Raw genomic sequence first — 27,402 nt, forward strand, 5'->3', positions numbered from 1 at the left:
CAGCACTCTCCCTGCCCCTGTGGGGCTCCCTGTCCCCACCCAGCCTCACACGGGCTGCCTCTCATCTCGGGGCTCAGCCCCTCCCCACGTCCCCACCTCTCACCTCTCCCACCGCCCCACCCAGGGCGAGCTTGGAGTTCCCGGTTCCAGGGGAGAGGATGGTCCCGAGGGGCCGAAGGGACGCACCGGACCCGCCGGAGACCCTGGGCCTCCTGGGCTCCTGGGCGAGAAGGTGACGGGGGGTGAGGGGCCTGGGCCTACGTGCTCTGGGGCTTGGAAGGCGTGAGGCCCGGGGTGCTGGGATCAGCGTGGGGGTGGGGGTGGCAACAGCCGAGGTCTGCGGGTAAACCAGAGATGACCACGTATTAATTACACTCCTCTCTGGGCACACGGCACCTCCGAGACGCTGATGGGTTGCAGAGGGGGGAAACATAAGACGTCAAGGAAAAGTCTCTGTCATGAAGCGTTTACAACAGAGTGATGGGGACAGGGCAGAGAGGCCGTCATAGGGTATCTGTAGGTGCCAGGAGAGTGAAAACGTGTGCAGACTCAGAGCAGTAGGTGTTCCGAGAAGGAAGAGCGTCAGAGACGAGGTGGGCTCTGACATCTTCAGGGCTAACTCTCACCAAGCCCTCACTGTGTGCCAGCACCGTGCTAACCTGTCCTGTCCATCCCGTGGGGTGGGCGCTACGACCGTCCTGCGGCACCAGGAGGTTTACAGGCTTGCTCAGCACACAGAGGCAGGGTTTGCGCCGCGGCAGGCAGGTTGCAGAGTCCCTGCTCCCCTCTTCCGCGCCACAGCTGCCTTAGCGAGACAGATCCTGAAGCCTCAGGGAGCAGGGGGTGCATGCGGGGGGCTGGGGTGGTGCAGACCTGAGCCAAGGGGCGAGGTGGGGTGGGGGCCCGCAAGGGGGGCTGGTCTTAGTGGAGCAGGACGGTGTGCTGGGGAAGATGGAGCTGAGGTTGACAGGTAGGCAGGGGCTGGATCACTGTGCCTGCAGGACTTGAGCTGCAGATTTTGAGACACAGGGGAGGTGAGATTCCAGCACTAGAGTCTGGAGAAAATCCACTCTCAGGAAGGAGAGATTGCAAAAGCCAGGCAGCCCGGGGGGTGGGAAATGAGGGGCCAGGGGCTGGGGGTTTGCTGGGTGGGGGCTGGCTCCCATCTCTGAGGGTGGGTGTCTCCGGGGATGGAGTGGCATCCGTGTCTCCTCTCGCCCCTGATCGCTCTCTGTCCATCCACAGGGCAAGCTGGGTGTTCCTGGTCTGCCTGGTTACCCTGGACGCCAGGGTCCCAAGGTGATCTGATGCCCCATGTGTCCCTCCTCCTTTTTCCTTCCCTGACCCCTAATTGCAGGAAGCACGGACTGACAGAGCAGTGGGGGACCCTCGGGGGAGTTTAGCCCACCCCCATGCTCCAGATGAGGGAACAGAAGTTCAGAAAGTGCCAGGGTTTGTCCAAGGCCACCAAGGGATTGGCAGAGCCCGGGTCTCCCACCCTGCGGCCCCCGCCAGCTCCCCTGACCCCCCTCGGCCCTTGCTCGGCCCTCCCCTTTCATGACGTCTCAATTTTTCCGCTTCTCCATCCTCACCAGGGCTCTCTGGGATTTCCTGGTTTTCCTGGAGCGAGTGGAGAGAAGGGAGCCCGGGTAAGCTGGGGAGGGTGGGGTGCGGAGGGAGGGAGGCTCTGGGGGGGCCTCACACCCTGGGTGATGTGCTATCTCTTTTTTTAATTTTTTTTATTTTTTTGGGGGAGGGTACACCAAGTTCAATCATCTGTTTTTATACACATATCCCCGTATTCCCTCCCTTCCTTGACTCCCCACCCCCTCGAGACCCCCCACCCTCCCTGCCCCAGTCCTTTAAGGCATCTTCCATCCTCGAGTTGGACTCCCTTTGTTATACAACAACTTCCCACTAGCTATCTATTTTACAGTTGGTAGTATATATATGTCTGTGCTACTCTCTCGCTTCGTCTCAGCTTCCCCTTCACCGCCCATCCCCCCAAACCTCGAGTTCTCCTGTCCATTCTCTGTATCTGCGTCCTTATTCTTGTCACTGAGTTCATCAGTCCCATTTTTAGATTCCGTGTATGTGAGTTAGCATACAATATTTGTCTTTCTCTTTCTGACTTACTTCACTCTGTATGACAGACTGTAGTTCTATCCACCTCATGACATATAGCTCCATCTCATCCCTTTTTATAGCTGAGGAATATTCCATTGTATATATATGCCACATCTTCTGTATCCATTCATTTGTTGATGGGTGTGCTCTCTCTTGTTTCGTTCCCACCAGGGCCTGTCAGGGAAGTCAGGGCCTCGGGGAGAACGTGGCCCCACGGTGAGTGAAGAGGGGAGAGATGTGTGGCTCAAGACCCAAAGGGGGTGCTCTGGTGTTTTTCTGACAACTCCCCTGTCCTTTCTCTAGGGTCCACGGGGTCAGCGGGGACCCCGGGGCGCCACTGGGAAGTCTGGAGCTAAGGTTGGTGGTCTTGGCCGTGCTCCATCCGCCCTCTGCCCTGCAGCCCAGCTGCCCCCAACCCCTCCGGTCTTGGGGATGGCGAACACAGCCCCTCTCACTCGCTGTTTCCCCCACAGGGAACGTCGGGTGGCGATGGCCCCCACGGGCCCCCTGGAGAGAGGGTGAGTGTGGCTCCAGCCCCCTGTTCCCCGGGGGCCCGGAGTGGCGCCAGCTCCCTCCCAGGGAGAGGGCCCCTGCCCAGCAGCCCTCCCCACTCTCCTGGCTCAACCCAGCTCTGTCTCTAGGGTCTCCCTGGACCCCAGGGCCCCAACGGATTTCCTGGCCCCAAAGGACCCCCGGTAAGCTGACCTCTGACCTCTGACCCGCCTTGGTTCTGTGAGTCCTTCTTCCCCATCCCCCTTCCCAGCCTAGAGTTCACCTGACATCTGAACCCCTTGCAGGGCCCCCCTGGGAAGGACGGGCTGCCGGGACACCCGGGCCAGAGAGGAGAAGTGGTACGTGGTGCCCCGGCCCCTCAGACCCTCACTCTCGAGCGTTCTGTCCGGAAGGTTCATCCCGGCAGAGCGGAGCGCGTCCTGGTGCTGCTCAGGCCTCAGCCAAGGACTCGGTGGTGACCCCGCCCTCCCTCCAGGAGCCACAGTGTCCACACCTGACCAACTGCCCTTTCTCCTCTTCTTCTCTCAGGGTTTCCAAGGGAAGACGGGCCCCCCCGGCCCCCCAGGAGTGGTGGGACCCCAGGTATGCCTGCCTCCTGGAGAGAAGGGACCCCAGACCTTGGAGTTAGTCTCTCTGCCTCTCTCCTCCCTTTTCCCAGTCATGAGCCCCTGCCCCTCCTTTGCCTGCGCAGGACCCCTGGGGCTGGGGAGACGGATGGGGGCTGGGATTGGGAGCAGGGATCTTGGATTTCAGTCTGTTTCCTGGACCACTTCTCATCTGCTCGCATCTTGGAGAAGAGGAAGGTCCCCGTCAGGGACACCAGGGGGTGTGGGTGCGCCACACCGGGGAATGAAACTCAGCGCGGAAGCCTAGGAGAGCCCCGGGGATTTCCCGGGAGCTTCGGGGCGGACACGAAGGGGTTCTCAGGGATATTTTTAGGTGGCCGGAATGAGGCGAAGGGTCTGAGATGGGAGTCCCTCTGCCTCTTCCTCAGGGAGCCGCAGGAGAAACCGGGCCCATGGGGGAGCGAGGTCACCCAGGCCCTCTGGGGCCCCCTGGAGAGCAGGGATTGACTGGAACAGCTGGAAAAGAAGGAACAAAGGTCCGTAAGGGGTCCGGCCGGGCGGGAACTTGGGGGTCCAGGGTTGGGGTGCCTAAGGGAACAGGAGATGTGGAGATCGGAGGGAGCAGAGAGCGCTCTGCCCCATTTGGGAGCATGGCAGTGACTCATCAGCTCTGTTTCCTTTTAGGGGGACCCCGGCCCCCCTGGGGCCCCAGGGAAGGATGGTCCTGCTGGTCTGAGGGGCTTCCCGGGAGAGAGAGGCCTTCCTGGCACTGCTGTGAGTGTACCACTGCTCAGCCCAACTGCCTGTCACAAGTCACCACGCTTCCCAGCGCCCCTGGGCATGACCCCACTCCCGCCTCCCAAGCCCCATCCTTCCCCGCGGGTCTCCTGGACCCCAGGCCTGTGATGGTCCCTCTTCTTGTCTCATGTCTGTTGCCTCCGAACTCTGGTTCATAGGGCGGAGCTGGTTTGAAGGGAAATGAAGGTCCGGCGGGTCCCCCTGGCCCTGCAGTGAGTCTGGGGTCCTTGGGGGAACAGTGGGGGGGAAGGATGTGGAGCGGCACCTGGATGTAGGCACAGGGCTGGGGGACGGGCAGAGGGAGGCTAGGGCCAGCCGTAAGGCATCTGATCTTGGGCTCTCCTCCAGGGAACCATGGTCAGCGGTCCCCTGGTGTAGGCGGGGTGTGTTCTCTTCCTTGGGGGAGGGGGGTCTGACGTTATCTCCTGTCGCAGGGCTCCCCTGGGGAGCGAGGTGCCGCAGGATCTGGGGGACCCATTGGCCCCCCAGGGCGCCCAGGACCGCAAGGTCCCCCAGGAGCGGCAGGAGAGAAAGGTGTCCCGGTGAGTGTGGGGTCCCTGGGGAGATGCTGGGGAGGGGTCTGTGAGCTGGTGGGTTACGGGGGATCTCCTGGGGGGGTGTTTGGGGGCGGCAGCTGCCTCTGGGTCGTGACTCCTTCCGTCGTTTCCCGCAGGGTGAGAAGGGCCCCATTGGTCCGACTGGCCGCGACGGGGTGCAGGGCCCCGTGGGGCTTCCTGGCCCTGCGGGCCCCCCGGGCGTGGCAGGAGAGGATGGAGACAAGGTGAGGGAACCCGCAGACCCTGGACTCAGTCTTCTTTGCAGATGAGCTCGCTGGTCGGGGCACGGCCCCCAGCCCTGTCTGCTTATTCTCCCACTTCTTTCTCTGATGTTCCACCTGCCTTCCCTCCCCAGGGTGAGGTGGGAGACCCCGGACAGAAGGGCACTAAAGGGAACAAGGGGGAGCACGTAAGTGTCCATTCCCTTGACGTTTCACCGTTGCCTTTGACCTCGTTCCCACCTGGTCTCTCCCCTTGTCTTGGCATCTCTGACTCTTCTTTCTCCCCCAGGGCCCTCCTGGACCCCCCGGACCCCTTGGTCCCGTGGGGCAGCCTGGAGCCGCGGTGAGGGACCTTTGCCCTTGGGGTCGGGGATGGGAGTTGGGGGCCCGGTGCCTGGCTCTCTGTGGGGCTTGTGGCTAGAAACACACCTGACCCGCGACCCTCTCTGTGTCCTTGTCCCTGCCCTCCCCCCACAGGGGGCAGATGGGGAGCCTGGAGCTCGGGGTCCTCAGGGACATTTTGGAGCCAAAGGTGATGAAGGAACAAGAGGATTCAATGGGCCCCCGGGACCCATCGGTCTGCAGGTGAGTCGGGGGGTGGAGACAGGGGCTGAAAGGCGGGGTCGCTGTGGGGCTGACGCCCGCCGCAGGCCCCCGCGAGCCCCCTGCCGAGGAGGGAGCACGGGGAGACGGGGGCAGAGGACTGGGCAGGGGGGCATGTGGGGTCTGGGGGGTGTGCATCTGCCTAGCACGGTGCTTCAGGCGCGTTGCTCACCTGGCTCTGTGCTGTGTGCACCTGTGCAGGGATCGCCGGGCCCCTCTGGGGAGAAGGGAGAAACAGGAGACGGGGGCCCTCTGGTGAGTGGGACCCTGCTGATGGGGTGGCTGTGGCCCCTGCTGACTCCAGCCCCACCTGCTCGTCCTCCCCTGCTCATCCAGCCCCCGCCCCAGCAGCCACCGACCCCCAGCTCCCTGCACGCTCTTCCCTGGCCTGGCGGCCTCCCTCCCTGCCAGGACCCCTGCCTCCCTAACCCTCCGCCACTCACGCGCATCCACAGCTTGGCTTCTCTCACTTCCCTTCCCATCTTGGTGTCTTTTCTCCAGGGACCACCCGGCCCCCCAGGACCTCGCGGCCCAGCTGGACCCAGTGGAGCTGATGTAAGTCCTCTTGGCCCCTTGTCCCTCCCGATCACTGGGGCCAGTCCTCTGCCTCCCTTTCCGCAGACTGTAAACTCTATCTAGTCTCATCTCAGATGCCGAGAGAAGCCACTGGACCCTGATGGGGCCTCCCACTGCCTCGCTGCTGTGACCTCAGGCCCTCCTCCAGGCTCCGCCCCCACATGGCACCCCCTCCCCTAAGCAATGATCCCCATTTTCGTTCCTCTTCCAGGGTCCACAAGGTCCCCCAGGAGGTGTTGGGAACCTGGGTCCCCCTGGAGAGAAGGTACTGGGAAAGGGGTACACGGATGGTCTGAGGGGATGAGGACTGGGCTTTTGCCAATTTGCGGGGCTCAAAAGAGAGTGAGGGGGAATATCAGGATTTTTTTGGCAGGGGGTTGGAGGTTGTTGACCCCAGTCTCCTTACAGGGGGAGCCAGGAGAGGCAGGATCTCCGGGAGTCCAGGGCGAGCCAGGGGTCAAGGTGAGTGGTAGCTCTGAGGCCCTGCTCCCCAATCTCCTTCAGCCCTTCATTCCCACTCCCACCTTTCCTGTGACCGCCTGGAGCTGGATCTCCTGCACAGCCCATGAGTCTGTGCTCCTGGCCATTTTCTGTGAGGCCTGGTCCCTGGATCTGGGTGGGCTCTGTCCCCCTCTCCTTGAAGGGAAGAGGGGCCAGGGACTCCCGCCTTGGGCCTGACTCTCTGTGTGCACCCCGATGTCAGTGAGGGCACGAGGGGGAGGCAGAAGGCGTTTGGAAGCAGGGGCTGCATTCTTGATCTTCAAGACCCCTTCGGAACCATCTGTACCCTCTGCTCATCCTCCAGGGTCCACGTGGGGAGCGTGGGGAGAAAGGAGAGTCGGGGCAGCCGGGAGAGGCGGGACCACCAGGGCCTAAGGGCCCCACTGGCGACGATGGCCCCAAAGGGAACCCTGTGAGTTTAGGGGGAGGGGCTGTGAGGAGGGCCCTGTGCATGGAGACCTGGGGATACGGGTGTGTGTGTGAAGATCTTGGAGTCTGGGGAGCCCAAGAGTGTGGGGAATGCCTGGGAGGAAGGCTTTGGGAAAGGGCTCTCCTGGGAGGGATGTATGGGGTCTAGGATCCAGAGAGAAAGAGAGAGAAACCCGAGTTAATAACCTGAAAGCCTTAGAGGGCAGGCAGTGCAGGAGGTGGGGAAAAGGGGGTGCGGGAGACCCTCTTCCTAGGTGGAGCAGATGGGCACTGCCTGGAGAGAAGGAGAGTGTGGCATGTGCCTATGGGGGTCTGTGTTGGCCCTGGGTGGGCTTAGGGGGCTGACCCACAGTTTCCTTTGGATTAGGGTCCTGTTGGTTTTCCTGGTGACCCTGGCCCCCCTGGAGAAGGTGGCCCCCGGGTGAGTCTTACCCGGTGAGGGGGAGGAGGGTGGTCCGCTCTCGAGGGTTCTCTGTGGCTGGTGGGCGTGGGTGTGGGAACTGGGATTATGGCAGGGCAGTGGAGGGATGGGAGGACTGGTGTTTGAGGGGTGATGCCAACCAGGTCAGGGGCACCCGTCTGACCTTGCTTCATCCCTGCAGGGCCAGGACGGTGCCAAGGGTGATCGAGGAGAGGATGGAGAGGCAGGACAGCCTGTGAGTGCCCCTTCTCCCCTCCCCCACCACCGAGCCCAGGCCCTCAGACCCCTTTCCCCTCTACGATGCCCCTCGCCTGAGGGGTCCCTCACCCACCACTCTTCCTCCCTCCGTAGGGATCCCCTGGTCCCACTGGGGAGAATGGACCTCCTGGACCACTTGGAAAGCGGGTAAGTGAGGTGGACAGCTGGGACCCTGCGGGGCAGTCCTCGGGCAGGCTGGATGGCGGTTGGGGCAATGGCAGGTGGGATGTGGAGGGAGATGCCTGGTGTCCCGGTTGTCCTTGGGTGAGGTGTGTATGTGTGTGACCATCTGTGTTTGTAAGCGTGCTGCGTATATTTGGGTATGTTTGTTCCTGTATATTCTGTCTGTTCTTGCCAGGGCGGCTGGTGTGTACCAACCAATCAGAATGGACACGGAGGAAAGGGTTGGCTTTCCTGGGGGGCTGGGGGATCTGCTGGGCCAGGGATTAACCCTCTTGTTGCTGGCGGTGTGTGGGCAAGAGTCTCTTCACCAAATGCACAGAACTGCACAGTATTTTAACAGCTGGTACAGCTGTACCAGATCTTCCATCTTTGAGTCTGCCTCTGCAATTGTGCCTGTGCATGCACAGGTGTGTGTGTGTGTGTGTGTGTGTGTACCAGGAGGACAGCGAGGGGGAGGGAGGTCAGCCTGGCTATTCACTGCTGCCTCCACCTGCAGGGACCTGCTGGCGCGCCTGGTCCTGAAGGGCGACAAGGAGAGAAGGGAGCCAAGGTGAGGGAGAGGCCGTGGTGGATGCTGGAGCATCCCTTCCATCTTCCCGCCCCCTTGGTCCTCACACTTCAGCCTCCAGATGCCTCGTCCATGTCCACCATCTCCACGCCGAGCCCCCTGTGGGGACAGGGTTCCCTATACTTGTCGCTGCCTCAGGGGTCCCCGGGGTTTGACCCCTGCTCCCTGCCTCACCCCCAACCACCTTGGACCCCCTGCCCCTACCCATACTCCCTCCTCTGCCCTTCAGGACCCGTTTTCTTGGTGTGTTTCAGGGGGATCCTGGTGCTGTGGGCGCCCCGGGGAAGACAGGCCCCGTGGGTCCTGCAGGCCCAGCAGGAAAACCTGGTCCTGATGGCCTGAGGGGGCTTCCGGGCTCAGTGGTGAGTCACGGAGCGGAGAGGCTTGGCCAGGGAGGGGGAGGGCATGGTGTGGGGGCACCCCTCCTGATCCCTGTGGTCCCCTCAAATCTGCAGGGTCAGCAGGGCCGTCCCGGGGCCACGGGCCAGGCCGGGCCTCCAGGCCCTGTGGTGAGTGACTGTGGATGGAGCGGGGCGCGGCGGGGCGGGGTGGGTGCCCCCTGGGGCAGTGGGCATCCAGCCTTGGAGGAAGTGGGACGTGGTGGGGGGAGATCACGTTCCACCTCCCCCAGGAGAGAGTGACTTCCTGTCTCCCCACAGGGACCCCCAGGGCTTCCTGGCCTTCGTGGCGATGCTGGGGCCAAGGGAGAGAAGGTGAGTGACTGCACGCGGCCAGGTGTCTCAGCCTCACCCTTGAAACCTCCGGGGGCCCCGTGCTCTTGGGGAGCCCTTCCTCAGCACCGCGGCGGCTTGCTCTTTCCTCAGACATGGCCCAAGTCCTCTCTTGTCTTTTGGGCTCTGACCCCTGTGGCCCTCCTTCTCCTTGTCCACGTGTCTTCTTTCTGCATCTCCCTGACCACCTGTCCCCTTTTCCAGGGCCACCCAGGTCTCATCGGACTGATCGGCCCCCCCGGGGAGCAGGGAGAAAAGGGTGATCGAGGGCTTCCTGGCCCTCAGGGCTCCACAGGACAAAAGGGGGAGACGGTGAGTAGAGGGCATGGTCCTGGGAGGTCTGGGGGTGGGGTGAGGGTGGGGGGGGAGGGGAGGAAGACCCAGTTGAACCAGGCCCCTCCCTTTCCTAGGGCATCCCAGGAGAATCTGGCCCTATTGGTCCTGGAGGGCCCCCCGGACTCCCTGTGAGTACCCCATCTGTTCCTCCACTCAATCCTCTAAACCCCACTGCCCCCGCTCCGTAATCCCCCACCGGCTTCCATGACAACCGCCGGCATAACACCCCTAGGCCCGTGCGTCTCCCACGTGCTCCTACACCTGCAGCGTTCCCACCCCTGTCCTTCCAGGGCCTCCCGAATGTCCCCATGTTCCCCATGCCTGCCCTTCTTGTGGTGGCCCCAGGGTCCTGTGGACTCATGGCCTTGCCTCTACAGCTGAGTTCCAGCCTTCCCCTGTGGTGACCATCCCTTTCTTGTTCCTTATTTCACAGGGACCTGCTGGCCCCAAAGGAGCCAAAGGAGCCACAGTGAGTGACCCCCAGCCAGCTGACCTTCCCCTCCTCCCGCCCCCTCCAGCTGGACTGGACACTGTCTCTCCAGGACAAACACACGCCCCGCCAGTGGATCCCCTCATCCCCAGCCCAGAGACTGATTTCACCCTCCTGTGATCTTGATCGCATGCTTGAACTCTTGACCGCTCCATGACCTCACTGACTCCTTTGGCAGGGCCCAGCCGGACCTAAGGGAGAGAAGGGCGTCCAGGGCCCACCGGGACACCCGGTGAGTCAGCGTCAGGGCCTGCTCCTCCGACGGTCCCCACTGTCTGGGTGTTTCTCTGCGTCCCCCTCAGCCTGATCTTGTCTCTCCCTCTCCGCCCTTCCACCCAGGGCCCCCCCGGCGAGGTGATCCAGCCCCTGCCCATCCAGATGCCCAAGAAGACTCGGCGCTCCGTGGACGGAAGCCGCCCGATGCAGGAAGATGAGGCCTTGCCAACCAGAGGGGCCCCGGGCAGTCCTGGGGGGCTGGAGGAGATCTTTGGCTCCCTGGACTCCCTGCGGGAGGAGATTGAGCAGATGAGGCGGCCGACGGGGACCCAGGACAGCCCTGCTCGCACCTGTCAGGACCTGAGGCTCTGTCACCCAGAACTGCCTGATGGTCAGTGCCAGGGACGTGACATGCGAACAATAGTGAGGACATGAACAAGCAGGATGGATGTCGGGGGAGGCTTGGGGAAGCTGTTGGGTGGGGGTGAGGGTGGAGGGGCTTGGGGCAGCAGCTCTTGGCCAACCAGGTCAGAAGTATTTCAATATTTAGCAATGGACATGGTCCTACCAGGCTCGTTAGCTCATCATCTGCCTGGCATCTACAGGAATAAACTCATGGACACATTTGCACACACGGATACGTGTGCAAGCCTACAGCCACACATTGGACCAGTGGGAGGGTGTCCGTGCTCCTACCCCCTCCAATTGCAAGCCTGGGGGTGCTGCTGCGGGAAGGGGCAGCAGAGACCAGCAGGGGCACAGGGTGATGAGGGAAACTGGAGCTGTGTTCTGGAGGTCTGGTGGGGGAACAGAGGAGCGGGAGACGGAGGGCACGTGGGGACGGCCGGTGGGAGGAGTGGGAGGGAAATGGGGCAAAGAGCACCTTGGGTGGGTGACCTCGCGGGCCCTGACCCTCCCCTCTCCCTCATTCGACAGGAGAGTACTGGGTGGACCCCAACCAGGGCTGTGCTCGGGATGCCTTCCGGGTTTTCTGCAACTTTACGGCGGGAGGCGAAACCTGTGTGATGCCCAGGGATGATGTCACACAGGTGAGAGCTGGGGCCCAGGGATGATGTCACACAGGTGAGAGCTGGGGCCCAGGGATGATGTCACACAGGTGAGAGCTGGGGCCCAGGGATGATGTCGCACAGGTGAGAGCTGGCCCCTGGCTGCCCTGTGCCTTGCAGCACAGTGGAGCCCTGCTCAGGGCCTAGCGGTGTCTGGGTTTATGTGACAGGTCCCCTGGCCTTTGACCCTGCAGAGCCTGCTGGCTCTTCTCCTATTCCCCTCCTCACCAGTCTTCTGATGCTCTCTTCATCTCCTTCCCTTGACAACCTAAGACAAAAGTCTGCCTTTTATTTACCCACCTGGTTCCTACCCGAAACCCTCATTCCCCCCCAGCCCTTTCCCCCCACCCATTCCCCGCCCATGACCCTGGCTCAGCCACCCGGCTTCTGTAGCTGCGCTGCAGGCTCGTGTCCACCCCTGACCACAGCCCTCTCTCTTGCCAGTTCTCTTATGTGGACTCGGAAGGCTCCCCGGTCGGCGTGGTCCAGCTCACCTTCCTGCGGCTGCTCAGCGTCTCAGCCCACCAGAACATCTCTTACCCCTGCTCTGGGGAGGCCCGGGGTGGCCCCCTGAAGCTCCGGGGGGCCAACGAGGACGAGCTGAGCCCGGAGACCAGCCCCTTCGTTAAGGAATTCAGAGACGGCTGTCAGGTGGGAATCAGGAGAGCTGGGTGGGGGCAGGTCCCAGACTCAGGCAGGAGGAGATGGTGGGAAGACCCTTTGGGCAGAGGCGCTGGGGAAAGTAGGGGGAGGCCCGCTTCCTGGTGTCAGGAAGGGCAGGAAGGATGGAAGGACGGAAGGGGGGTTCATCTGTCTGCACACGGCAGCATCACCCAGAGTGAGTCATGCAGGCTCGTAAGCACATTAACACAGGTTGCCTTCTGCACACACGGGCTGTATGCACTGCCCCCTCCCCATGGAGGGGCACACGGACACCCCCAATCCGTACATACATCTCCAAAGTCGCCTGGAGAGGGTCACACAGGTACATACACATGCAGAATCATGTCGGCTGTCATCACACACTTACAAACACATGTACACACATCCCTGTGGGGTCACACAGACTCACACAACCACGACAGACAGATAATCTCAAAGGCAAACCCAAAGCTGGTCCGATTAACTCAAGCCTGCATGCATGTGATTGCACGTGTACACACACACACACACACACACACACCCACACACCCCCACACACCCTTCCCAGCTTTCCTAATCCTGACTCTCTGCAAGAAACTTTAGGAAGAAAATTTAGCAAAGTCTGAACATGTGACAGGGATGAGGGGAACAGCATCTCAGGGTGCTGAGAGGAGCGGTGAGCCTAGGCCTGAGGGCCCTGTGTGCCTCCCCCACGCTCACACCTCTCGCTCTTGTGTCTCCCCTCCAGACCCAGCAAGGCCGGACGGTGCTGGAGGTTCGGACACCTGTCCTGGAGCAGCTGCCGGTGCTGGATGCCTCCTTCTCAGACCTGGGGGCCCCCCCGAAGCGGGGAGGGGTGCTGCTGGGGCCTGTGTGCTTCATGGGCTAGGATCTTCTCTGTCTGACCCTGTCCGTCGACACCAGGCCCACCTGGAATCCCACAGCATCGGCTCTGTGCCACTTCGCAGGAGGGCTGCTCGCCATCTAGGGGGCCTTGGGCCAGGGCACCGAGAGCCCCCAGTCAGGGGCAGTGCAGGGGAGGGGTGCACCTGGGGCGTGAGGCCCTCCCACCTGGAGCCTGTGTCCTGTTCGACAGCGGAGACCTTTATTTAAAATTTACCTCCCGATCACCCCAAACAAGTGGAAGAGAAGAGAAAGGACACTGTGTATTTTGTATTTAAAAGTAATTATATTAATTATTTAAAGAGTGGAAAACAAAATGACAAAAAAGATAAAGAGAGAAATGCCAACAAAAATCAGCGGACTTTGGAGATGGGGCTCTCCAGGGGCGAGCCCGGCACCCTCATCCTTGCCTCAGGGCTTCCCTCAGTGACTGTGGGAGGGTGGGGGGCCGAACCCCACCTGCCTCACGCTCCACCTGCAGCACCCACTGTGAGCGCTGGAACACATGGTCTCCTTTGTCTCAGGGCTCTGCCTCTCTCTGCCCAGGGTGGGGCTCACTCATCTCTACCTGCTGGGTGTTTGGCTCCCTGACCTGCATGCCTGCTGTCTTTCACTTGGTCTGGGGCGTGCAGGAATGCCTGCTACTTGGGGACCAGGCCACTCCCCCAGGGGAGAAGTGGAATAGTGAGGGGTGTGTGCAAGGCCTGTGGTCAGCAGACGGCTGAACTATTGCAATTCTTCCACGTTAGCTAGGAAATCACCATGGCCCTGAGCCGCTGAGCATCCCATTGCCATCCTAGCCACCCCCATCCCTCCCCTGGGAGCCCCCTCACCTTCCCGGATCCTGCAATTAAAGGGTTAATGTGTGGTGTCTGGATGGAAGGGACTCTGGGGACCTTGTCTAACACTATGACCTGCGTCCATTCTGATTGTTAAAAAATGTGATTGTCTCCTCCTGGGGTGTATGTATGTGGTGCTTGTGTTGTTATTTCAATCCCCACCCCCACCCTCATGCAACCCCACCCCTTATTCCTGGCTAAACTGTTACCGGAAATGAATGGCTTAATCTCTATTCCCTGGAGGGCCTGTCCAGTTGGGGTGTCGGGGCGCAGGGAGAGTTCATCAAGCCTGGCTGGCAAGTTCAGAATCTCAAACATCCCCCAGTGACATCAGGTGGGGGCCCGGGGTTCTGTCCGACGCGGGCGCTGGATTGGTTCAGTGTGAGGGTGGGCCTGCCCTCCCTGGTTTCACCGCAAACACTCCCCCACCTCCCGTGTTTAGGGACCTCAGTGCTGGAAGGAGCCTTAGATGCCTAGTCTGAACTCTTTGCAAATGAGGAGACCGAGGCTCACGTTCAGGGCAGCGTTTCCTGCTCCTGTCTTGTGCTACAGGCTTCCATCTTCTGCCATAAAAAGCCAGGGCTGCGGCCAGGGCCCCTCATGCTTGTGTGTGTTAGCGTCTACGTTGCTCCAGGCTTTGTGCCTTGTCAAGATGCACAGCCCTCGCCCCGTGTCCCCTCCGACTCCGTGCCGCCCGCCGGCGGCTCCGAGCCCTCTGGGTCAGTGTCCCCTCTGTCCAGGGCCGGCCGCACAGCCTGGCAGCCTTGACAGCTCCTGGACTCCCCATCCTCACACAGCACATCCTGCCTCCCGCCTGTCCTGGCAGGAGATGAAGACTTCTTTCAGGGCCTCCTTATCACGACGCCCCTTTCCTCGGACTGCGGGCGCGGGAGGCGGACGGTGTGCGAGCGTGTGCACGTCTGTGTGTCCCGCTGTCTCGACCGCAACACCCAGGGGGACGGGCCGGGAAGGGGCTGCCTTGCACCTCCGACTCGGGGTCCCGGTAGGCAGCGCCCCGCCCCCTCCTCGTACTTCTTCCTCCCGGCGGATCCCGCATCTGCGGCGGGTGGGCAGGAAAACCGAGCGCAGGTGAAAACCCCCTTCCGCGTGCCTGCGCCTCCGGCTCCGCGCATCTCTCTGCCTCTGCTGCCCCCTGGTGGCGGCACTGAGACCTTGCCCGGCTAAAGCGCAAGCGCTGTGATTCCGAGCCCTAAGGCATCCGTACACCGCCGCCCTTCCTGTGTCACCCACTGAACCATCATTCCCACTCCCCAGACCCAGGAGGAGGCAGAATGAAGCGGAAGCTCCTGGACCTCGTCTGTTTGCGAACAGGCGATGGACGTGGTTTGGGGGATCACCCACGCCCTCCCCTCCATCTCAGTGGCTTCAGACCTTCCCTACCTACGTCCCAGGCCTCAGCTGATAGAAGATCAGACCTAAATAGATGTTCCGCATTCTGCTCGCCCGTACCCGCTCCCAGCCAAGCCAGGCCAGAGCTGAGGTTTCTCTGGAGCTCTCTCTGCAGTTGGAGCCAAACCCACAGAGGTCGCCCTCGGAGCACAAAAGGGAGTGTCCCCAAAGGTCACTTTTGGTCAGATCCTCTGAGCTCAGAGGGCTTTTCTCCGTGGAAACAAAGCCATGCATTTACTCAAATAACATTTATACACGGCGGTTAGGTCCCCAGGCCAATCTACAAAAGCCTATTTAACTAGTATGCCAAGCAATCCCGTATAACAGTTTTATGAGCAGTTCTGTGCCAAGCTGCAGCTGAGGAAGCCAGGACTACAGCCCTCTCCTTGCAGTGGGGTTCCTCCTGACCCTCCAGCAAGCTGGGGCCTGGCTCTCAGGAAAGATGGGGTGAGTTCAAGGGCAGCGCCCAGAGGTGGAAGTTTTGGAGTGGGGCACGGTGTGGGTATTGCAAGTGTCTGGGCACCTGGATGTGTGGGTGCTGGCAGGAGCTCCGGTGGCTTGTGGGCAGTGGAGGCTTCTGGATGGGGTGGGGAGGAGACATAGGAGAGAGAAACACAGACTTGGGGAAGTGACTTTGGGTTTAGGTTGAGTCAGAACCTAAATTCTTGCAGGAAGGCCGGGGTTCTGAAATGTCTTGGCTGTGTCTCGAAGGAGTTTAACTTGAACCTAATAAAGTAGAGGGAGTTATTGATGGTGTTTGGAACAGTAAGGTCTTTGATGGAGTTGTCATGCGGGCAAGCTCCCCCTCCCCCTGCGCAGGTTGGAGGAGGGAGTAGAGGTCCTAGACGCAGGTACACAGCCAACAGTAGGTTGGGAGGCTTAGGAGGGGAGGACTTGGAGCGGGACGATAGCGAGATTATAGCGGAGGCTGGGGAGATGGGTCCTCTAGCCTGTCACACCTTGCAGTTGCTTCTTAGCTTTGCTCTGATATTTGTGCAATCTGTGACTTATCGTCAAAAAACAACTTGGAGGGATTTCCCTTGCAGTCCAGTGGTTAAGACTCCATGTGTCCTCTGCAGGGCGCATGGGTTCGATCTCTGGTTGGGGAACTAAGATCCCACAGCTGCGAGTTGTGGCAAAAAAAGCCAAAAACCAAAAACCAAAATAAAAAAGCCAACCAACCAAACAAAAAACAACAACTTGTAAAATTTGGACCCCTTAGATAACTGCACGTGGGAGCTCTACGTATCCCAGAAGGCCATGGCCTACATATCTCTGTCTCCCTTAGTCATCAAGTCATGAAATATGGTACCAGTGGGTGAACACTTACACATTTTCTTTGGCTAAAGTATAAGCACATGTTTTGGTTATAGCTGTTGTGGTTCTGTTTATGTCACTATCAAACATGACATTCACCAACAAAGAAAAGCTGCATTAGACACATCTGACACTACTTAGCGGTAGAAATACCCAGTTCCACTTTGCAGTGGATTTTATGGCTGTTGCAAATGCTTTGAAGATACTAAATCTCCTACCAGATAGGCAGAGATGCAACATGGAATATTGGAAAGTATAATGGCCACCGAATTGTCTTATTGACTTATTACCACAAATAAATCTATAGCAGGTGCGTTCTGAAATCCTTTGAGATGGCACCAAACTCAGCAGATGCCTATAGGCCCACACAACAGCATCTGGGATTCTCTCTCCATCTCATCAATCACGGTTTCTGGGGCTCTTTACTGACAAGCACCAAGGAGGGTGCCATGTTGGACTAAGCACCATGGAAGGTGTGCTTACTAAGAAGATAAGCGCCTGTGAGAGAGCTGTTAGTGAGGGTCCTGCACTGGGACTGGAGGAAACCAGTGGAAGCGCCAAGCGTTAACCAGGGAAGTCCCATTCCCTCATTTTACTGTATCTGATGCTTGAGGGTGATAAGTACATTGAGAGCTCCATTTTATATTTCCACAAGTTACTCTTGGTTTACTTTGCTGTGAACCAGAGATGCTGTATATGTTGGTTTGGATTAGGTAGAGCTGTGAGAAACAGAAACGCTGAGAACAATCACGGTTTAATTGAGATAGGCTTTTTTTTTTCTCTCTTGCATTGAACCCCAGGGTTGGTATGGTGTTTAACAGTGTCAGAGATTCAGACTTTTTGTGTCTGAATCTCTTGTTCCACTAGCTTCAACATGGCTCTTCCCTCTCAGGTCCAATATGACTGCTGGAGTTCCAGCTTTCATGTTTGCATTCCAGTCAGCAAGAAAGAGGAAGGGGAAAGAAGGACCCATCTCCCTCTTCATAAGGCCACTTTCTAGAAGCTGCACAGAATTTCTGCTTACAGCGCATTGGCCAGAACTTACGTGTGGCCACATGTCACTGGAAAGGAGGATGGGAAACTAGAACTCATTATGGAAGTCCATGTGCCCAAATAAAATGGAAAGTTCTATTAAGGAATTGTGGAATTATAGATAATGGGGAACAATTCTCTGCATGCCAAGTCTCTAAATAATTTCTTGAGAAAGATCCAGAAAGGGGAAATTCTGCAGTGGCTGCTTTTACCAATAAAGCAGTCCCACAATTTCCATAAAAATCAATTGTTTGAGAACACATTTTTGCCCTGATGGGAGGACGTTCCAATGTAACCTACCACGAGTGGTGGCCTAAAAACCAACAGCTCTAGGCAAAGCATTAAGCAGAAATTGAAAAACAAATAGCCTGTTTATTCTGTGTTGCTGCAAATCTCCCTTTGGGGATTTCTTGAAGTTTCTGCAGGCTGTTATAGGCACCTAGAGCTTGTGCCTGTGTGACACTTTCCTCGGTGACTCCACCATGAGTCACCTTTATTGGTGTGCTTGCCTCTGATGTCTGAGAAGGTCATTGGCCTTGTTGGAGGATCAGTAGAATAGTTACAATATGTATCATCTCAAGATGATTTTTTAAAGCTCTTTATTGGAATATAATTACTTTACACTCTTTTACCAGTTTTTGAGGTACACCAAAGTGAATCAGCTGTATTTATACATATACCCCCATATCCCCTCCCTCCCTCGACTCACTCCCCCCCTCCCTGTCCTGGCCCTCTAAAGCATCATCCATCATCGAGTTGATCTCCCTTTGTTATACAGCAACTTCCCACTAGCTATCTATTTTACATTTGGTAGCGTATCTATGTCTATGCTACTCTCTCACTTCATCCCAGCTTCCCCTTTGCCCCACTCCCCACCCCAGCCCCGTGTCCTCAATAAAGTCCATTCTCTACATCTGCATCTCCACTCTTGCCCTGTCACTGGGTTCATCAGTACCATTTCTTTAGATTCCGTATATATGAGTTAGCAACGTTATTTGTTTTTTTCTTTCTGGCTTACTCTTCTCTGTATGACAGTCTCTAGGTCTATCCACCTCATTACATATAGTTCAATTTCGTTCCTTTTTATGGCTGAGTAATATTCCATTGTATGTATGTGCCACATCTTCTTTATCCATTCATTTGTTGCTGGACATTTAGGTTGCTTCCATGGCCTGGCTATTGTAAATAGTGCTGCAATGAACATTATGGTACATGTTTCTTTTTGGATTATGGTTTTCTCTGGGTATATGCCCAGGAGTGGGATTACTGGGTCATATGGTAGTTCCAATTTTAGTTTTTTAAGGAACCTCCAAAGTGTTTTCCATAGTGGCTGTACCAGCTTACATTCCCACCAACAGTGCAAGAGAGTTCCCTTTTTCTCCACACCCTCTCCAACATTTATTGTTTCTAGATTTTTTTGATGATGGCCATTTTGACCAGAGTGAGGTGATACCTTATTGTGGCTTTGACTTGCACTTCTCTAATGATTAGTGATGTTGAGTATCTTTTCATGTGTTTGTTAGCCTCAAGATGATTTTAATTAGAAATGTCAGCCAACTGAATTTTCAGAGACACATGCCAGTTATGTATTCAATACTCCAACCCTTAAATTCCAGTGGTCTAAATACCTATTTGGCCTCTAGAACTTTCTAGAATGTTTTATTTTATTTATTTATTTTTTGGCACATGGGCTTAGTTGCTCCGCGGCATGTGGGACCTTCCTGGAGCTGGGATCGAACCCGTGACCTCTGCATTGGCAGGCGGATTCTTAACCACTGAGCCACCTAGGAAGCCCTAGAATGTTTTAGAAAGTCCACTGGAACTTTCTGTGATGATGGAAATATTCTACATCTGTGCAATCCAATATGGCAGCCACTGGCCACATGTGGCTATCAAGCACTTGAAATGTGGTTAGTGCACCTAAATAATTTTATTTTTAATTTTATTAAATTTTAATTAATCTAAATAGCCACATGTAGCTAGTGGCTACCACATCAGACAGCACAGCCCTAAGGCATCTTATTTAAAGATCCATATGAATTTGGATCCATTTTTAGTAATATGATGAAGAGATCCGAGTTCAATACAGATGTGGGAGACGCAGATTTCAGAATTCAGACATGTTAATTTCTGTTCTTCTTTTTGGGGCAGGGAGTTTCAAGGGTGAGGGCTTTTGCCAGATCTTAGGCAGAATTTTTCTCCCCCAAAATTTACTAAAAATTTTGTGGTTTTATGGTTCATTCCCTTTTATTGATAGAATCAATAAGGGAAGACAGAGTTTTGGGGTACAGTTGCTTTTTTAAAACTCAGGTTTCCTGAGATGTAGTTTACATACAATAAAACCCATCCTCCTTAGCTGTACTGTCCTATGAGTTTTGACAAGCATATTCATTATGTAATCACCACCACTATCAAGATAAAGACTATTTCTACCACCCCCATAAAGTTCTTCACAGGCATAATTGTTTTCAGGTCACCTCTGGTTAATGTGTCATAAATGCAATGAACAATTTTAATACTTGCGTTGGGCTTAGGTCATCTCTTTAACTTCTCTTCATTGGATTGTGCCTCAGGGTGGAAAACTTTACTGTGGTCATATAGTAAATGTGACTCGTTGGGGCAGCCAAGGGAAAGAAAACTGGTGGTGGACACAGTTTATTAATGTGGAAAAAAATACATCAGCCAGATGGATGCATACATGCTAATCAAGGATTTATTTATTTATTTATAATATTTATTTATTTATTTGGCTGCATCTGGGCTTAGTTGCAGCACGCGGGATCTTCGTTGTGGTACACGGGTTTCTCTAGTTGTGGTGCTGGGGCTCCAGAGCGCCTGGGCTCAGTAGTTGTGGAGCATGGGCTTAGGTGCCCCAGTGCGTGTGGGATCTTAGTTCCCCAACCAGGGGTCGAACCCGAGTTCCCTGCATTGGAAGGCGGATTCTTAACCACTGGACCACCAGGGAAGTCCCAAGGATTGATTTAGAAAGATCTTTTAGTACAGAAATAATACCAGATAGAGTGCTAACCACATTTTATTCATTTTTTAATAATTAGATGAGTGAAATATATAAAAAGTACTTAGAACAGTCCTTGGTATTTAGTAAGCAAGATTTAAGACTTAGCTATTAAAAAAAAAGAATTAGCTATTGTTCTTTTAAAAAATTTATTGATAGTTGCTTTACAATATTGTTTCCAGTGTACAGCACAGTGATTCCATTACAGGTTATTATAAGATATTGAATAGGTTATTACAAGATTTTGAATATAATTCCATGTGCTATACAGTAAATCTCTGTAGTTTATCTATTTTATGTATAGTAGTTTGTATCTGTTAATTCCCTGCTCATAAGTTGTCCCTCCCTCCCCCTCCCCTTTGGTAACCATAAATTTGTTTTCTATGTCTATGAGTCTATTTTGCATATAGGTTCATTTGTATTATTTTTTAGATTCCACATGTAAGTGATAACATATAGTATTTGTCTTTCTCTGGCTGACTTCACTAAATGTAATATACTTTGAAAAAAAATTTATTTTTGGCTGTGCCGCACAACTTGTGGGATCTTAGTTCCCCAGCCAGGGATTGAACCTGGGCCCCTGGCAGTGGGACCACCAAGTCCTAACCACTGGATTGCCAGGGAATTCTCACCTTTTTTTTTTTTAAATTGAAGTATAGTTGATTTACAATGTTGTGTTAATTTTTTCTGTACAGCAAAGTGACTCAGTGATACATATATATACATTCCTTTTTTATATTCTTTTCCATTATGGCTTATTCCATATCGAATATAGTTCCCTGTGCTATACAATAGGACCTTGTTGTCCAATATTTTATTCTTTTTTTAAATCACTGAGTAATATTAAGAATTAGCTATTATTCTTAATATTGCTATAATTCTAAATTAACTTCCGAGATTCACCTACCTTTCAACTGGCCAAAATGAGACGTTAAAGAGTTCTGTTGATGGGATGGATTATCTCAAGTTTCTCCATCTATTTTTATCATAATTGTTATTTAACATACTCTGCTAGAGACTTGGCATTGTTTCACATTTACATTTTTTTTGGGGGATGTGGAATTCCAGAAGTTCCAAGTGGGAGCTTTTCTATTTCCCAGAATTGCAGTAGTAAATTCAAAGAACATACCCAGGGGCAGGTGAAATCACCATAGAAACTTTTTGTTTCTCTGTAAACTCGTGTAATGTTATCACAACTTATCTCTTTAAATACTTTCTCTTCCACATGTCCCAGTGGTCAAAATAGCCCTCTTACTAGATTTGGTTTCCTAATTAAAAGTTGCTGTTGATCCTGTATCCCAAAGTTCCTAGAATTCTGTAGTATTGTCCTTTGTCCAAAGTATTAATAGAGTGTAGTGTTTTCACACAGATCTAACTCTGTAACAGATCTGGAGGGAAGGACATTGGAGCTATTTGTGCTGTCCTGGGAGAGGATCTGGCTTGATCTTTAGGGCAAAGCTCTTTAAACTCAGAGGATGAATCAAAGGAGGTGTGTTGAAGTGCCTCCTTTCTGTCTGTACTGAGAAAGCGTGTTCTTAAAATTTGTAAGCCCTTTGTCTTGGTGATTCCCTTTGGCTTGGTTCCCAGCACTTTTCAACTGCATGAGTTGAGGGTTTGCCAAGATTCTTTCTATGGCTGTAGCTTCTGTATCTGCTAGAAGTGGACTGTTTTTAATGCTTCCTTAACCTCTTTTGTACATGTATTAAGTTGCTAGTGGGCCTATTGTGTTGTTGAGATTTTGCTATCCCCAAATCAAACGATTCGTGACCAGACAAGACTCTTTATCTCTACCTTCCCTGGCTTCTCAAACTCAAAACAAAAAATTGTTTTTCAATTTTCTAGCAGCTTATCCTACAGATGGTCCTGCCTCCATTAAAGGCTACTAAGAGAGAGACTACATTTTATTTTATTATTTTATTTTATTTTATCTCATTTTAATTTTATTTGGCTGTGTCTCATGGCTTGTGGGATCTTAATTCCCCAACCAGGGATTGAACCCGCAACCTTGGCAGTGAAAACGCAGAGTCCTAACCACTGGACTGCCAGGAAATTCCAAGAGGGCCTACATTTTTTTAAGAGAGAGATTGTAAACTCAACTCTGCCTGTTCAATATGATAGTTACTAGTCACACGCGGCTATAATTATTTAAATTTAACTAATCTAGAATTACATGAAAATTTCAGTGCATTAGTTGCACCAGCCACAGGTATTTTCAGTGCTCAGGAGTACATGTGGGGACTTCCCTGGTGGCACAGTGGTTAAGAATCCACCTGCCAATGCAGGGGACACGGGTTTGATCCTTGGTCTGGGAAGATCCCACATGCCGCAGAGCAACTAAGCCCGTGTGCCATAACTACTGAGCCCATGTGTTACAACTACTGAAACCCACGCGCTTCGAGCCGGTGCTCCGCAACAAGAGAAGCCACCACACTGAGAATCCGCAACGAAGAGTAGCCCCCACTTGCCGCAACTAGAGAAAGCCTGTGTGCAGCAATGAAGACCCAACACAGCCAATAAATAAATAAATTTATTTTTTTAAAAAAGAGTACATGTGGCTAGCAGCGACTCTGTTGGGCAGCTCAGATATAAACATTTCCATCATAGCAGCGAGTTCTATTGGGCAGTGCTGCTCTGATGATCACACTCACTTTATAGATTCTAGGACTCTCTACTTGTGTAGACCTTCTTCTTTCCAAAGCTGATTTTGAAATGTTGCCTTCTGTTGGTGTGTTTGTTTATATTCAGTTATTTTAAAATATAAATATTGCAGCAGAGTGATGATTAGCATATTTTCACGGGTGCTGTCAAAGGCACAGCCAAACCACAGAAGTGCTGATGCTGCCAAAGCCTCTACATTTGGCCATATTTATTCTGACTTTTATATGTCTAACCTTTTCTCTAACTTTTTTGTTAAGAATGTTGGAGTAGTCCAACAAATTGTTGACAAATCTCCTGATTTCTTGTTCCAAGGCTAAATTCCACTGTTGGCCACTAGGTGGAGATGGGAGCCTATTGAATATTCTCTAGCTTTAAAGAACATGTAAAATTCAGATTCTTGGCAATGGATAATCTGACTTTTCCCTCAAAAATCTTAGACTGTTTCTCATAAGAATTAGAAATACCCCACATGTGACTTCCCTGGTGGCACAGTGGTTAAGAATCCACCTGCTGGACTTCCTAGGTGGCGCAGTGGTAAAAAATCCGCCTGCCAATGCAGGGGACACGGGTTCAAGTCCTGCCCTGGGAAGATTCCACATGCCACGGAGCAACTAAGCCCATGCGCCACAACTATTGAGCCTGTGCTCTAGAGCCCGTGAGCCACAACTACTGAGCCCATGTGCTGCAACTGTTGAAGCCCACGCGCCTAGGGCCCATGCTCCACAACAAGAGAAGCCACTACAATGAGGAGCCTGTGCACCACAATGAAGAGTAGCCCCTGCTCTCAGCAACTAGAGAGAATCCGTGTGCAGCAACGAAGACCCAACGCAGCAAATAAATAAATTAAATAAATAAATAAATTTACTAAAAAAAAAAAAAAGAATCCACCTGCCAATTTAGGGGACGTGGTTTGATCCCTGGTCTGGGAAGATCCCACCTGCCTCAGAGCAACTAAGCCTTTGCGCCACAACTACTGAGACTGCATTCTAGAGCCTGTGAGCCACAACTACTGGGCACATGTGTTGCAACTACTGAAGCCCTCGAGCCTAGAGCCCATGTTCTGCAACAAGAAAAGCCACCACAATGAGAAGCCCATACACCGCAATGAAGAGTAGCCCCCACTTGCCATAACTAAAAAAAGCCTGTGCGCAGCAGCGAAGACCTAACACAGCCATAATAATAATAATAATAATAATAACAAATTTTAAAAAAAGAATTAAAAGTATCCCACAGGTTTGTTTATTTTTAAAGATATTTTTGATGTGGACCATTTTTTAATGTCTGTATTGAATTTGTTACAATATTGCTTCTGTTTGATGTTTTTTGGTTTATTTGGCTGCAAGGCATGTGGGATCTTAGCTCCCTGACCAGGGACTGAACCCATACCCTCTGCACTGGAAGGCGAAGTCTTAACCACTGGACTGCCAAGGAAGTCCCTATTTTTTGTTTTATGTTTATTTTTTAAATTTTAAACTGAAGTATAGTTGATTTACAATGTTGTGCTGATCTCTGCTGTACAGAAATGACTCAGTTATACACATAGACATTCTTTTTATCATATTCTTTTCCATTATGGTTTATCTCAGGATAGTGAATATAGTTCCCTGTGCCACACAGTGAGACCTTGTTGTTTATCCATCCTGTATATAATAGTTTACATCTGCTCATCCCAAACTCCCAGTCATTCCTTCCCCCATCCACAGTTTTAATTTCCTTTCATTGTTCAATGAAAAGGGCAAGAAAAGAAATACTAAATCACTTACCTTGCATGTTTCCTTGTGACAATCCTTTGCCCCCAAGAGGGCAAGCTTCAAAACCTGGTTTGATGGTTAAAAGCCTGAGTTAACTCACTGCTTTATGACTGCGCTCTGATGACACCACATTAAGAGGAATTCTTGGGCAAACAGGAAGTCAAGGAGATCGTCTTTGTGTCAAACCCTACATTAATCTATTGGTTCTGCTCTATAAGCAGAGGGTGGAATGTTCAGGGTTCTACAGTAACAGTCAAAGTGATTTTTAAACTTAGTTTAAAAATGTGGCTACAGCACAGAAATAGAGTCACAGATGTAGAAAACAGACTTATGATTACCAAGGGGAAAGGGGGAAAGGCGGGGGAAGGATAAATTGGGAAATTGGGATTGACATATACACACTACTATGTATAAGACAGATAACTAATAAGGACCTACTGTAGAGCACAGGGAACTCTACTCAGTGCTCTGTAATGGCCTATATGGGAAAAAAAATCTAAAAAAGAGTGGACATATGTATATGTATAACCAATGTGTATAACCATTGTGTATAACCATACAAGCAATATGTATCACACAACATTGTAAATCAATTATACTTCAATAAAAATTAATTCAAAAAAATGTGGCAATCACCACAAAGTTCTGGATCTTGGAGTGGAGACTTCCATGGGAAGCAATGTCAGCCCATCATCAGGTCCTAGCTTCAGGGGCTGAAGGGAAACTGAGGGGGAGAGGCCAGTTCCCGTGTCTGAGGGCCAGTCATGAAGGTGGTTTCTTTTTTTTTTTTTTGGCACACGGGCTTAGTTGCTCCGCGGCATGTGGAATCTTCCTAGAGCTAGGATCGAACCGGTGACCTCTGCATTGGCAGGCGGACTCTTAACCACTGCGCCACCTAGGAAGCCCATGAAGGTGGTTTCTTTCTGAGGTTTTCTAATGAGGAGAGAGTCTTTAGGATGCCCAGGGTAGGGATAAACGCATGCTAGAATAACCGATCTCCTTTGCTCCCAGCCCAGACTGCAGTGAGGGGACTGAGGAGGAAAAACAAGGGGTGGTGTGGCCCGAGGTGTAGTGAGTGGACCCCCGAGCTTGCAGTCCAGAGGGTCATTAGAGAGTAACTCACTTCATAGTGACAGTTCTGTCCAGGCGGGGGTGCTCCACGTGGCAGGTATAGATGTCTCCCTGCTGACCGGTCATTCATAGCATCACCCAGAGCTGGGAGGTCCAGTCTCCATCATGGATCAGGTGGGTGGACACAACGCAAGCTGTTTCCTTCTGCCATACAGGAACCAGCGGACTTGAATGTGGCCAGGATAGAAATCGGTCACATGGCAGATAAACAGGTTGTGGTCTTGCAGGGGCTCTTTCTTGGAGGGGAAGACGTTCACTTTAGGTTGGACTAGGAGTGCGGGAAAGAATCTTGTTATGATAACGGAGATACCTAATGCAGTGCGTTGAGTGATTTTCTTGACAAATTGACTTTTTTAAAAATAAATTTATTTATTTTATTGGCTATGTTGGGTCTTTTTTGCTGTGCATGGGCTTTCTTTTAGTTGTGGTGAGTGGGGGCTACTCTTCATTGTGGTGCGCGGGCTCCTCATTGCCGTGGCTTCTCTTGTTGCAGAGCACGGGCTCTAGGCCTGTGGGCTTCAGTAGTTGCAGCACATGGGCTCAATAGTTGTGGCTCATGGGCTCTAAAGTGCAGGCTCAATAGTTGTGGCGCACAGGCTTAGTTGCTCTGAGGCATGTCGGATCTTCCTGGAGCAGGGATCGAACCCTTGTGCCCTGCATTGGCAGGCGGATTCTTAACCACTGCGTCACCTAGGAAGCCTGACAAATTGACTTTTTTTTTTAATTTAAATTGGAGGATAGTTAGCGTACAAGATTATATACGTTACAGGTGTACAATACAGTGATTCACCATTTTTAAGCCAAATTGACTTTTAGATGTCAAAGATGAATATATCATCCATTAAGCTATTTAGAGGCAGAAGATGGGGAACAGAGTAGGAAACACAGAATAAAACATTCACATTTTCCAAGAAAGACTTTGTCAGACACAATAAAGAGAGAGCAGAGAGGAATAGCAGAGGGTCAAAGTTGGCACTATAACAATTTCACCAGAAGTGTATAGGCTGGTAGCTAATGTTCATTGAACAGAAATATTGAACCAGTTATGAAGCTACCCAAATTGACATTTTCCCGATCTTGTTCAAAAGGATGTATCATCCTGCCATACGTGATCTTGGAATCAGAATATATTCACCCAGTAGCATTCTTCTGATCTCTCGGTCTGATAGCCTCATTAGAAAAAAAGAAGAAAAGGAGTAGCTTGATTTATTCTTCATTTAATGTATGTTTCCTGAACACACCTCCCCCAACTCGAAAAAAAAAATTGTAGGAAAAGCCACAAACTCAATGTTCTTTTTGTGTTTAATTAGCAGGGAGTCTGGCCTTTTCCCATGCTGGTCTTGCCCCCACGCACTGTGAAGCCTTCTGGGCTCAGGTCACACAGCCCGGGACCCACTGGGGCTCAGAGATGGGATGGAGAGTGCTCCCCCCGACTGCTGCCCAAGCCCACCCCTTCCAGGGTCTTCTCTGTCCCACCTGCCCTCTGACCTCTGCGCTTCAGGGTGCAAACCTTGTCCACGCTGTTAGTCTGTACATCATGTC

General features: G+C 53.0%; 2 protein-coding genes across 4 annotated transcripts in view; one reads left to right on the plus strand and one right to left on the minus strand.

The window, feature by feature from the left end:
• COL11A2 (collagen type XI alpha 2 chain) overlaps positions 1-13,613 on the plus strand; it is a 28,945-nt gene extending 15,332 nt beyond the window's left edge. For all 3 annotated transcript variants that reach the window (XM_057699173.1, XM_057699174.1, XM_057699175.1), the window contains 37 exons: positions 125-232; positions 1,246-1,299; positions 1,596-1,649; positions 2,299-2,343; positions 2,431-2,484; positions 2,601-2,645; positions 2,769-2,822; positions 2,925-2,978; positions 3,169-3,222; positions 3,635-3,742; positions 3,891-3,980; positions 4,163-4,216; positions 4,439-4,546; positions 4,678-4,785; positions 4,917-4,970; positions 5,072-5,125; positions 5,260-5,367; positions 5,587-5,640; positions 5,887-5,940; positions 6,173-6,226; positions 6,370-6,423; positions 6,767-6,874; positions 7,259-7,312; positions 7,494-7,547; positions 7,664-7,717; positions 8,250-8,303; positions 8,576-8,683; positions 8,777-8,830; positions 8,981-9,034; positions 9,257-9,364; positions 9,463-9,516; positions 9,822-9,857; positions 10,057-10,110; positions 10,218-10,485; positions 11,031-11,143; positions 11,606-11,812; positions 12,552-13,613. In XM_057699173.1, the coding sequence (XP_057555156.1) occupies positions 125-232; positions 1,246-1,299; positions 1,596-1,649; positions 2,299-2,343; positions 2,431-2,484; positions 2,601-2,645; positions 2,769-2,822; positions 2,925-2,978; positions 3,169-3,222; positions 3,635-3,742; positions 3,891-3,980; positions 4,163-4,216; positions 4,439-4,546; positions 4,678-4,785; positions 4,917-4,970; positions 5,072-5,125; positions 5,260-5,367; positions 5,587-5,640; positions 5,887-5,940; positions 6,173-6,226; positions 6,370-6,423; positions 6,767-6,874; positions 7,259-7,312; positions 7,494-7,547; positions 7,664-7,717; positions 8,250-8,303; positions 8,576-8,683; positions 8,777-8,830; positions 8,981-9,034; positions 9,257-9,364; positions 9,463-9,516; positions 9,822-9,857; positions 10,057-10,110; positions 10,218-10,485; positions 11,031-11,143; positions 11,606-11,812; positions 12,552-12,692 (2,943 nt within the window). In that variant the 3' untranslated portion in view covers positions 12,693-13,613. The remainder of the gene's footprint in view (positions 1-124; positions 233-1,245; positions 1,300-1,595; positions 1,650-2,298; positions 2,344-2,430; positions 2,485-2,600; positions 2,646-2,768; positions 2,823-2,924; positions 2,979-3,168; positions 3,223-3,634; positions 3,743-3,890; positions 3,981-4,162; positions 4,217-4,438; positions 4,547-4,677; positions 4,786-4,916; positions 4,971-5,071; positions 5,126-5,259; positions 5,368-5,586; positions 5,641-5,886; positions 5,941-6,172; positions 6,227-6,369; positions 6,424-6,766; positions 6,875-7,258; positions 7,313-7,493; positions 7,548-7,663; positions 7,718-8,249; positions 8,304-8,575; positions 8,684-8,776; positions 8,831-8,980; positions 9,035-9,256; positions 9,365-9,462; positions 9,517-9,821; positions 9,858-10,056; positions 10,111-10,217; positions 10,486-11,030; positions 11,144-11,605; positions 11,813-12,551) is intronic.
• The window catches only part of RPS18 (ribosomal protein S18), a 141,329-nt gene that overhangs the window by 80,845 nt on the left and 33,082 nt on the right, over positions 1-27,402 (minus strand). The gene's annotated exons all lie outside the window — the stretch shown is intronic.

This window comes from Hippopotamus amphibius, chromosome 11 (genome assembly GCF_030028045.1).
Source record: "Hippopotamus amphibius kiboko isolate mHipAmp2 chromosome 11, mHipAmp2.hap2, whole genome shotgun sequence".
Taxonomy (NCBI): domain Eukaryota; kingdom Metazoa; phylum Chordata; class Mammalia; order Artiodactyla; family Hippopotamidae; genus Hippopotamus; species Hippopotamus amphibius.